We start from the raw sequence: 12,667 nt of genomic DNA on the forward strand, positions 1-12,667 counted from the left end.
CAAAAAGAAATGGGAGATGTAAAGAAGACCTTATATTTCTACTTCCTAGTGGGTTTGGCAAAAAACAAAAAAATGCCACTAAAACTGTGGCTTTCCCACCCTCAAAAATTGTATGCGAAAGCAACCACCATTAAAAAGTTTACATTTTTTGATTTTTATTCCAGTTGTTTCACACATTCATAAAATGTTTGCATGGTCTCAAGTGATTAATACAACTTACATGTTGAAAAACTTACCTTTGTGTGTGACACGCTGAAATATGTATGCATTTTCCCCAGTAGTAAAAAACTTGAAATATGAACAGTTAGAATCTAGAAGAAAAAAGATATTGAAGTAAATAGTGCGCTTAAATCCCATTAATGAAAACGTGTATATAAATATAACATACAGTATGAAAATTGAGATTCTGTTCACCAATGCCTTAACAGATACCACTAAAGAAGTATCTAATCAAATTCATATTTGTATGGGAAGACACTTCCGTAGAGTTTTGGTATCTATCTGCCAGGCAATCCAATATGCCAACAAATATCGGCAGTGGTAGTTCTATGCTTTAGTGGTTAACACTGTTACCTTATAGTGCTAGAGTCCTAGATTTAAATCTGTCCAAGGACAACAGTTGCATGGAGTTTGTATCTTTGCCTAAATAACAATTTAGGCCGCCTGCAGATGGGCGGGAATTCCGCCGCTGAAAGCCTGCATAGGATTTCGTTAACGAACGCAATCCTATGCAGACGGCTGCGGTTTGGCCACGCGAAATCTCACGCGGCAAACAAACCGCAGCATGCTCTATGCCCCGCACAGAAACGTTACTCACCCGCGCCCGTCTCCGGTCCGCGCATGCGCTGGCTGCCCGGCAGCCGGCACATGAGAGAGCCGGGGCCACGTGGCGTGGGTGAGTACGCGCTGCCCTCTGCAGGCGCTAGGGTCGGGTCCCGTGACGAGAATTCTCGCTGCCGGATTCGACCCGGCCGTCTGCAGGCGGCCATAGGTTTACCTATTATTATGTTTTTGGAGTGTGGGAGAAAACCCACCCAAACATAGGGAGACCATCAAACTCCATGCGGATGTTGTCCTTGGTGCAAGTCAAGTCAACAGTGCTAACCACTGATCCGCCATGTATCTGAGAACCCAAAAAAGCCACAACTCATTACATGCTGCATTAAAATAAAAAAACACGACAGCAAAAGCCAAAAATAACACCTCAATTGTGAAGAAAAAGTTTCAATAGTTTTTCTTTCACCTTTATCTAAGGCGGGCAATAGGCTGACATTTGAAGAATATTCCAAAGGCCTGATTTTGTAAAGAATGTTATGGCACTATAATGTGCGCTGACTATATACAGTTGTTTTCATTTTCACTTCTAAGAAATGAAATGGATTAATGTCTATTGTGTTTTGATGTAAAATTGTTAAATGGGCTGAGCGCCATGAACTATGGAACAACTTGTCAGTCACTGCTCATGATAAATTTCACACTCTCTAATCTTGTTATCACTGACATTAAAGCAGACATTTTTCCTAGCTTCCATTTGTCATCAGGGTTATGCTGGTGCCAGCTGGATTAGCAGGTGAAAAGGATTAAAATGACATTCCACTGAACATATCCTTTGAATATACAGTTTATGCCATACGAACACTGGAACACTTCAATACAATGGGGCAGAGTTACTAATCCTGTCTAATAATTACACAGAAGACCAAATTTATCACAGTGGCTCACGCTGCTTGATAGGTTTGTTGCATCTTGCCAGACATATAGACACTTTTTTAAACTTTACACCACCTATTGGCTTACAGTTCACGCAGAGTATTGATGTATTTTGACACATTTTAAACAACACCCTCCCCACTTGAGAACAGTCCCTTTTCATCTAGTGATTGTCGTGTCTAAACGGGACGTGCTGGATCTGAACTTGAAGTCCTACCACAAATGCACATCCGACAGTGTTAAATAATAAAGACAACCATAATGAGGGAATTGCTGTTTCTAATTAACCTACCCAAGAAAGGGACCTGCCTGTACGCAGGTAACCCACCCTGAAAAGGATGAACCTGACCATAAGCTAACCCTACATGGGATAGAATACCACAGCTATAAAGATGGAACAGATATAAACACCTGTACTTAGCTTTGTGTTAAATAAGGTAAACAGGGGAACCAGCTCCAAGCTCTGGCTTTCTCTACTGCCAGCGGATGACTGAAAATAAACCGGACTTAAGCCAATCACCAGGCCAGGCTAAATAGCACTGACAAATTACCCACAGATGAGTCTCACCTAATACCACTTCCACCAGAGCCAGAAGACAGAGAATCACAAGAACTGCACTTAGAAAGGAAGCGATCCCAGAACCTCTGCAACAGTATCTCTACTTTCAGAAGGGGCCCCAGCACCCTTAGAAAGAGGTCAATTTGGATTCAGTCTATGAAAATTTTTTATAAGACGATCCGCATGGACATCAACAGTTTGACATCAACATGTCCTCTCCTCAGGAGCATAAGCACGCTAATGCACTAAATACTTTAGAGATTCCCTAACCTGACGGGCAACTTATCTCAAATTGAATATCTTCATCAACCAGACCTGGGCTAGAGGAGGTGAACCATTTCCTGAATCAACAAATGTTTTCAAAAGGATTTGTGAAACACATTAGTTATTCTCATAGAGCTGGGGATCTCGAAATGAAATTATACAGAATTAATTTTTTCATTGATTTTGAAAGGACCGATAAATCGGGGACCTAACTTGAAGGACTGTTGTTTGAGTTTTATGTTCTTACTCGATAACCAAACCAAGTCTCCCACCAAGAAATGTGTCCCCTCAGAACGCCTCCGAATTGATCCGTCTTTTGACAGAAATGGGGTCTGTTTGCTTTCCACTAAGCTGCTCGGCATTTTACCAGAAGAAAAAAGCACTGCATGCAGTGCTATTTCTTCCGGTATTTTGTGCCAGATCTTCGATGAAATCTCTGAAACAGGAGCAATTGATCTTAAAATTTTAAAGCACATAGGATGATTTTTATATTGAATTTTATTTTGCAACTAAAATGTACGGGTATAAATCTATAAGCTAGTACATTAGCTTGTGCACTGATAATATATATGCAATGATTAAAGGGGTTCTGACATGAATAATGTTTTTATGCTTTAACAGTCATTGTTCCTGGTCTGCCTAATGGTCACAGGGAACCCACGATTTTTGTCTGTTAAAGCATAAAAACCATAATACTTACCTTGTATTCTGTTGTTGTTATCATCAGGGGTGTCATCTCCCAGCAGGCTCTGTTCTTCCTCTTCTTTCTCCGACAAGCCGCCCCGCTCCGGGATTGCGTGCATGCGCAGTGGAGAGGTGCCCTCTGACAGGAGTCAGGATGGGCTGTGTCTCCACAGCGCACGCGCAGAATCTCGGAGTTCAGCTAGGACAGACGGCCCACCCACAGCAAGCACTGCTAGTGACAGGCTTGCTGTGGGCGGCCCGTCCGTTCACCTCGGAAGTGGCTGACGGACGGTGTAGAGTAGAAAGCAGTCACTTTGACCACTCCTGCTCTGCTTCTACAAGCCGTAGAAGAAGATGCCGACAGGAGGGAACATGCCTGGCGATTGGTCTTGGCTAGGCAAGGTGAGTAAAAAATTATTATTTTTTTTATGTCAGAACTAGACATGAGTGAGCACCTAAATGCTCGGGTGCTCGTTACTCGGGTCGAAATTATCGCGATGCTCGAGGGTTCGTTTCGAGTAACGAACCCCATTGAAGTCAATGGGCGACTCAAGCATTTTTGTATATCGCCGATGCTCGCTAAGGTTTCCATTTGTGAAAATCGGGGCAATTCAAGAAAGTGATGGGAACGACACAGCAACGGATAGGGCAGGCGAGGGGCTACATGTTGGGCTGCATCTCAAGTTCCCAGGTCCCACTATTAAGCCACAATAGCGGCAAGAGTGCCCCCCCCCAACATCTTTTACTTCTGAAAAGCCCTCATTAGCAATGCATACCTTAGCTAAGCACCACACTACCTCCAACAAAGCACAATCACTGCCTGCATGACACTCCGCTGCCACTTCTCCTGGGTTACATGCTGCCCCCCCCCCCCCCCCCGCACGACGCAGTGTCCACAGCGCACACCAAAGTGTCTCTGCGCAGCCTTCAGCTGCACTCATGCCACACCACCCTCATGTCTATTGCAGGGCCCATCACAGCTGAAGTAACGTCCGATTAAATGCAGGTGGGCTTCGGCCCACACTGCATGCCCCAGTCAGACTGGGGTTCTTTAGAAGTGGACACATGTAGTTACAACTCCGTGTGGACCGACAGCATGGGTGGGTGCCAGAAAGCCACCGGCGGTACATAAATATATCCCATTGCATTGCCCATCACAGCTGAGGTAATGTCATGTTTAATGCAAGTGGGCTTCGGCCCACACTGCATGCCCCAGTCAGACTGGGGCTCTTTAGAAGTGGACACATGTAGTTACAACTCCGTGTGGACCCACGGAATGGGTGGCTCCCTGGAACCCACCGGCGGTACATAAATATATCCCATTGCAGTGCCCAGCACAGCTGATGTAACGTCAGCTGTAATGCAGGTGGGCAAAAAATTTATTGGATTACACTGTAGGCGAGGGCCCCAAAAAATTGGTGTACCAACAGTACTAATGTACCTCAGAAAAATTGCCTATGCCCAACCAAGAGGGCAGGTGAAACCGATTAATCGCTTTGGTTAATGTGGCTTAATTGGTAACTAGGCCTGGAGGCAGCCCAGTTAAAATAAAAATTGGTTGAGGTGAAAGTTTCAACGCTTTAATGAGCATTGAAATGTATAAAAATTGTTTACAAAAATTATATGACTGAGCCTTGTGGGCCTAAGAAAAATTGCCCGTTCGGCGTGATTATATGAGGTTTCAGGAGGAGGAGCAGGAGGAGGAGGAGGAATATTATACACAGATTGATGAAGCAAAAAGGTCCCCGTTTTTGATGGTGAAAGAGAACGATGCTTCCATCCGCGGGTGCAGCCTACGTATTGCTTAGGTATCGCTGCTGTCCGCTGGTGAAGAAGAGAAGTCTGGGGAAATCCAGGCTTTGTTCATCTTGATGAGTGTAAGCCTGTCGGCACTGTCGGTTGACAGGCGGGTACGCTTATCCGTGATGATTCCCCCAGCCGCACTAAACACCCTCTCTGACAAGACGCTAGCCGCAGGACAAGCAAGCACCTCCAGGGCATACAGCGCGAGTTCAGGCCACGTGTCCAGCTTCGACACCCAGTAGTTGTAGGGGGCAGAGGCGTCACCGAGGACGGTCGTGCGATCGGCTACGTACTCCCTCACCATCCTTTTACAGTGCTCCTGCCAACTCAGCCTTGACTGGGGAGCGGTGACACAGTCTTGCTGGGGAGCCATAAAGCTGGCAAAGGCCTTGGAGAATGTTCCCCTGCCTGTGCTGTACATGCTGCCTGATCTCTGCGCCTCCCCTGCTACCTGGCCCTCGGAACTACGCCTTCGGCCACTAGCGCTGTCGGATGGGAAGTTTACCATCAGTTTGTCCACCAGCGCCCTGTGGTATAGCATCATTATCGAAGCCCTTTCCTCTTCGGGAATGAGAGTGGAAAGGTTCTCCTTATACCGTGGGTCGAGCAGTGTGTGCACCCAGTAATCCGTAGTGGCCAGAATGCGTGTAACGCGAGGGTCACGAGAAAGGCATCCTACCATGAAGTCATCCATGTGTGCCAGGGTACCTGTACGCAACACATGGCTGTCCTCACTAGGAAGATCACTTTCAAGATCCTCCTCCTCCTCAGGCCATACACGCTGAAAGAATGACAGGTAAGCAGCATCTGTACCCTCAGCAGTGGGCCAAGCTGTCTCTTCCCCCTCCTCCTCATGCTCCTCCCCCTCCTCCTCCTCAACGCGCTGAGATATAGACATGAGGGTGCTCTGACTATCCAGCGACATACTGTCCTCCCACGCCTCCGTTTCCGAGTGCAAAGTGTCTGCCTTTATGCTTTGCAGGGAACTTCTGAAGAGGCATAGCAGAGGAATGGTGACGCTAATGATTGCAGCATCCCCGCTCACCATCTGGGTTGACTCTTCAAAGTTTCCAAGGACCTGGCAGATGTCTGCCAACCAGGCCCACTCTTCTGCAAAGAATTGAGGAGGCTGACTCCCACTGCGCCGCCCATGTTGGAGTTGGTATTCCACTATAGCTCTATGCTGCTCATAGAGCCTGGCCAACATGTGGAGCGTAGAGTTCCACCGTGTGGGCACGTCGCACAGCAGTCGGTGCACTGGCAGATGAAACCGATGTTGCAGGGTCTGCAGGGTGGCAGCGTCCGTCTTGGAGTTGCGGAAATGTGCGCTGACCCGGCGCACCTTTCCGATCAGGTATGACAAGTGTGGGTAGCTTTTCAGAAAGCGCTGAACCACCAAATTAAAGACATGGGCCAGGCATGGCACATGCGTGAGGCTGCCGAGCTGCAGAGCCACCACCAGGTTATGGTCGTTGTCACACACGACCATGCCTGGTTGGAGGCTCAGCGGCGCAAGCCAGCGGTCGGTCTGCTCTGTCAGACCCTGCAGCAGTTCGTGAGCCGTGTGCCTCTTCTCTCCTAAGCTGAGTAGTTTCACCGACTGCTGGCGACGTGCTGCTGCTGACACATCTTGATTGCGAGACAGAAGTTGCGTTGGAGGAGGAGGAGGGTGGTTTAGTGGAGGAAGCATACACCGCCGCAGATACCAGCACCGAGCTGGGGCCCGCAATTCTGGGGGTGGGTAGGACGTGAGCGGTCCCAGGCTCTGACTCGGTCCCAGCCTCCACTAAATTCACCCAATGTGCCGTCAGGGAGATATAGTGGTCCTGCCCGCCTGTGCTTGTCCACGTGTCCGTTGTTAAGTGGACCTTGTCAGTAACCGCATTGGTGAGGGCGCGTACAATGTTGCAGGAAACGTGGTCGTGCGGGGCTGGGACGGCACATCGGGAAAAGTAGTGGCACCTGGGAACCGACTAGCGCGGGGCCGCCGCCGCCATCATGCTTTTGAAAGCCTCCGTTTCCACAAGCCTATACGGCAGCATCTCTAGGCTGATCAATTTGGCAATGTGCACGTTTAACGCTTGAGCATGCGGGTGCGTGGCAGCGTACTTGCGCTTGCGCTCAAACAGTGGCGCTAGCGACGTCTGGACGCTGCGCTGAGAGACATTGCTGGATGGGGCCGAGGACAGCGGAGGTGAGGGTGTGGGTGCAGGCCAGGAGACGGTAGTGCCTGTGTCCTCAGAGGAAGGTTGGATCTCAGTGGCAGGTTGGGGCACAGGGGGAGAGGCAGTGGTGCAAACCGGAGGCGGTGAACGGCCTTCGTCCCACCTTGTGGGGTGCTTGGCCATCATATGCCTGTGCATGCTGGTGGTGGTGGCTCCCCAGCTGATCTTGGCGCGACAAAGGTTGCACACCACTGTTCGTCGGTCGTCAGGCGTCTCTGTGAAAAACTGCCACACCGTAGAGCACCTTGACCTCTGCAGGGTGGCATGGCGCGAGGGGGCGCTTTGGGAAACAGTTGGTGGATTATTCGGTCTGGCCCTGCCTCTACCCCTAGCCACCGCACTGGCTCGGCCTGTGCCCACACCCTGACTTGGGCCTCCGCGTCCTCGGCCGCGTCCACGTCCTCCACGTCCTCTAGGCCTACCCCTACCCCTCAGCATGGTGTATTACCAGTAGTGCAGAAACAGAACGCTGTAATTAAATGTGCCGCTTATTGGCCTGTGGTTGGAGGCTGACTTCGCTTACCGAACGCACAGCAGAGCCAGGAAATAATTTTGCGCAAGCCTGCTGTAACACTTAGCTGGCTGCGTATGAATTAGGACAACTACCCCCAGCAGAGACGCAGTACAGTCAGGATGGTCACAGGTAGCCCAAATAGATTTTTTTTCCCAAATTTTTTTGGAAAAGCCCACTGCCTATATAGACTGGATATGTATTTCACTGTCCCTGCCTCACCACCACTACTGGCCCTGGACTATGTAAAATTACTGCAGGACGCAATGCTCTGGACGCAATGCTCTGCACGGCCGATATACAAAAAAAAAAAAAAAATGTGCAACACTGCAAAAAGCAGCCTCAACAGTACTGCACACGGTCAGATGTGGCCCTAAGAAGGACTGTTGGGGTTCTTGAAGCCTAAAATCAATCCTAACACTCTCCCTATAGCAGCCCTGGCATCAGCAGCACTTTCCCTGATCTCTGTCAGAATGCATCTGTGGCGAGCCGCGGGAGGGGCCGATTTATATACTCGGGTGACACCTGATCTCGCCAGCCACTCACTGCAGGGGGGTGGTATAGGGATTGAACGTCGCAGGGGGAAGTTGTAATGCCTTCCCTGTCTTTCTATTGGCCAGAAAAGCGCGCTAACGTCTCAGAGATGAAAGTGAAAGTAACTCGAACATCGCGTGGTACTCGTCACGAGTAACGAGCATCTCGAACACGCTAATACTCGAACGAGTATCAAGCTCGGACGAGTACGTTCGCTCATCTCTAGTCAGAACCTCTTTAAGGCAGATGTACCTAAATATGCTCTAACATCAGATGACCTGGAGTCTTTTAATGGAGCCTAGGCAGTTTGCCTACACTAGGTATGGGCCTTGATCACATCACACTGATTTTCTGTAATGCAAAAGGGAAATCCCTTTCAGGTTTTACCTCTGAAGGCCAGAATCAGCATGAACGGAGATCAGAGTTTCTACTGATCTTCATTATTAGAGTAGTGCTCTAACTGTGTATTGCAGTCATAGCCCAACTCTTGATCACATTGACACACTTGCTGTGCCTTCACGATTATAAGGACAAGTATGCTTATCCTGATGTGGCAACTGTCTCATGCTAAAGACAACCTTCCCACCATGCCTCCTTTAAAGGGGTTGTCCAAGAATTTTACTATTGATGAACTATTCTTGGGATTAACAAGTGATCAGCGGGAGTCTGCCACTTGGAATAGACACCAATTAGCTGTCTGTGTGGACAGTGTTGGAAGTAAACAGTGCTGTCAAAAGGGGAATGACCCATTTTGATACTAGAGGTACAGCTCCTATTTAATTCAGTGGGTGCTGTGTCCACAGTACCAAATTGAGCCAAACTGATGTGTTTGCAGCACTATCTGCACTTATAAGGCCCTGTTGATCAGCTCTCTGCCTAGAAACTGTTGATGACCTATCCTGATGATGATAGCAAAAGTCTTCAACAACTCTTTTAAGCAGTTAATGCCGGACTTTTATGCTAAGAACACAAACTAACAACTGTAATCACACAAAGTAACATCCAAGGCACTACAGTAGAAGCAGCAATCATCCATTGTCTATGGCAAGCATGTAAATTAAAGGGGCTCTCTAGTTTAGAAAACACATTTTCAAATCCAGAACCTCTACTGGACTGGACACAATAACTCTAATGGGAACAGTAAGTACTTCTGACTATTGGAAATAGGTAAAAATAGTTAGAAACATTTTTACTTACAAGAGTGTTGCTTCTAGTTACTGTTGCCACAGTTGCAGTATGCAGCAACAATCTTATAAGAATTTCTCCTTTAGACATTAAAATGTTACGTTAAATAATATTGTTACTATTAAAGTACCTTCACACACGGCACAATCACTGCGGGCATTCCGCAGCGGGAAAACCTGTAGCAATTGTGCTGGAAAACCACAATGGCCCAATACGCACCTAACTGGTAAGGATTTGGCTGCATTTTTTTAAGCGGATCTGCTGCGTACTTTGACCCTTGGATTTTATGGGCTGAGGTCCGCAGCATGAATAAATATGTTGTGGATTTAGAATCTGCAGTGTTTTTCAAAAACACTGCGATTTGATTAGGAAATTTTATGCTTCATGTAGCGTCGCATTTAGCATACTTTTTAAAAATGTTTTTGAAACAATCTATTAGACACAAACACCTAAGCCAGATATTAGCTACAAGTCAGTGCGATTTTTTTGTGAGTTTTTTTGACTCGTTGTGCATTTTTGGCTCAGTGTTTGTAGTTTTGTCATTTTTTTTGTTAATGGAAAAGAATGGCTAGCAAAAGCATCTAAACAAATGTAAAAAACTTACTGCAAAAACACTTGCATTTCATTTTTTTTTTTTACAAGACCAAAAAACTGCCACAAGAAAGTATGTGTGAAAGATGCTTTAGAATGATTGTGCCATTAAAAGCTTAATCTTTTGCGAACCAAGGAACATATTTGCCCCATGTGAAGGGCTTCTTCACCTGGGCATGATTTCATCCCGTTATGTGGCCATGATAATCATGGATGCAAAACGGGACTGAACAAAACCATTAATTTCAATGGTCTCATCTTCATTAGCGGTATTCCTGCCTGTTAATACTACAGGCGGAAAAGATAGGGCAGGACATATCTTTCCGCTGTTTTATTCAAACTCCTGTGCTATAGTGCAAGAAAAAAAAAGCCCAGTTCATACGCAACTATACTCCATAGTTGGCTGGAATCAGCACATGTGACGGGGGTGGAACTATGCGATGATGCGTAGAAGGGGGTGGAGCCAGAATGCCGCTCGTGCCGGACCGAACAGATGGGAGAAGACCCTTTTGCGCAAGCGTGTCTAACCGGGAGATTAGACGCTGAAATTAGACGGAGCCATGGAGACGGGGACGCCAGCGCAGGGAAGGTAAGTGAATAACTTCTGTATGGCTCATATTTAATGCACGATGTATATTACAAAGTGCATTAATATGGCCATACAGAAGTACTTAACCCCACTTGCTTTCGCGAGACAACCCCTTTAACCTGTTTCAGATTCAATTGAACCAATTACCGTTCTAAAAAGGGTTAAGAGGTTTTTCCAAGCTCACAATGAAAGATAATTCATCAACCAGTGTAAATATATAAAATCTAATTTCCTTAAAAACAATACTGCTATTCCTGTTCCAAAGGTTTGAGCTGCCAGTTTTCCTTCTTCATTTATGCATGCATATGCTGGGAACTTGTGTCAACATCATACTTATATTTAATTATATAGAACACAGTATTTTAATAATTTCATTCAATTAACTCCTATTTAAAATGTTTATTTACAAAGATATTCATTATTCACCTTTTATCTTAATAATGGTCCCCCTTGCACTTCTAGCAGTGCACACTTTGTGCATTTATGGCTGCAACTCGCATAGGGTGGCCAAGCACACACAATCAATTCTCAGTTTTTCTCCTCTCTGCTGTAGGACTATAGAAGCACACATGCTTGCGCATGTGCAGTAGTAAAATTATGTTCCTTCAGCTTGACTAGCCATATGCAACATTATATGTAAATCAGTTGGTTGGACATATATGAGACAACTCAACGTGCATCTGCGTATACAAGTTTCTGACATTCACTGTGCATGGTTGGCTTTGCACTGGGGCGGAGGGATCTCATTTTACTACAGAACACTATGGGATGAGTGCTGCTATTGTCTCACTGCAGAGAATAAAAAAGATGGAGGATTGATTGTGCATGCTTGACAACCTGAGTCCGCATCATTCGCAGCAGAAGCTGGCTGTAACTCACAGCCAGCCTCTTGCTGCAACAGTGGGGACCAGTGAGGATACTAACCCCCGCTGTTAACCCCTATCAGTGTTGATTGTGGCATGTACAATGTTCAAAGATGGAGGGAGTCATGTTATTAGTAAGGCCGATGGGTTAAGCCAGACAATGGCGTCTGAGTTTGCCATGGCCTGTGATGGCTGTGCTAGGCAATAATACATTGCAGTACAGAAATACTGCAGGGTATTATCTGAGTAGTCATGAGATCACGTTCAAGTCCCCTAAATGTAAACAAGAATCAAAATAGTAAAAACAATTTTTAAAAATAGTTAAAAACACCATTTTTGTGTACTTTTTCCATTGTTTAAAAAAATGGGGAAAAAAAACAAAACAAACATATTTGGTATCACCACAGCCATAATGAACCATATAGCAAACTGATCACATTTCTTATCCCTCATAGTACATCTATTAAAAAAGCAAAAACACCATAAAAGTTATCAAACAAGTCATATGTCCTACAAAATGGTACCAATAAAGACCATAGCTAGAACAAGCCGTCACAGAGCTCTGTTGATGGAGAAATAAAAAAAAACGTTATGAGACTTTAATTGCAGCAATGCAAAAACAAATACATATATATATATATATATATATATATATATATATATATATATATAATGTATTTCTAACAGTAAAGTGTGTAGTGAAATCTATTTGATGCAACTACACGAAACTGCATTGGAAGGAGTCTTCTAGAGAGGTGGTCTCCTCAAAGAAGATAATCAAGTTTATTCTGTAGCTAAGAAACACAGAAATTCCTCAATAGCTTGTATGTTTCCATATGAAAATTAACATGGGCGAAGATTATATAAGTCTATCGAACCATCAAACCTCTCAATGAAGTAGACTTGTATCTGTGATGTCACGACACAACCACCAAACAGGAGTTTGACTCACTGTGCCACAAATATGTACTCAGTTGAATAGTGTGTGTTTATTGTTCATGAAATACTGACAAATGGATTCATCCAGACAATATCAAAGGACACTTCAAATTAAGTATAGTGAAAGAGATGTGCCGACAAAATCCTAGATTCACACATCGATGAAAAATCAGTTAACAGATGATAAATTAATGGAAGGGTTACTAATGC

The 12,667-nt window shown here is 45.6% G+C and overlaps 1 protein-coding gene across 1 annotated transcript in view; it reads right to left on the bottom strand.

Moving 5' to 3' along the window:
• The window catches only part of CACNG6 (calcium voltage-gated channel auxiliary subunit gamma 6), a 99,428-nt gene that overhangs the window by 17,341 nt on the left and 69,420 nt on the right, over nucleotides 1–12,667 (bottom strand). Inside the window, exon 2 of the mRNA XM_066607720.1 lies at nucleotides 237–311. Coding sequence (XP_066463817.1) covers nucleotides 237–311 — 75 coding nt within the window. The remainder of the gene's footprint in view (nucleotides 1–236; nucleotides 312–12,667) is intronic.

Source organism: Eleutherodactylus coqui, chromosome 6 (assembly GCF_035609145.1).
Source record: "Eleutherodactylus coqui strain aEleCoq1 chromosome 6, aEleCoq1.hap1, whole genome shotgun sequence".
Taxonomy (NCBI): domain Eukaryota; kingdom Metazoa; phylum Chordata; class Amphibia; order Anura; family Eleutherodactylidae; genus Eleutherodactylus; species Eleutherodactylus coqui.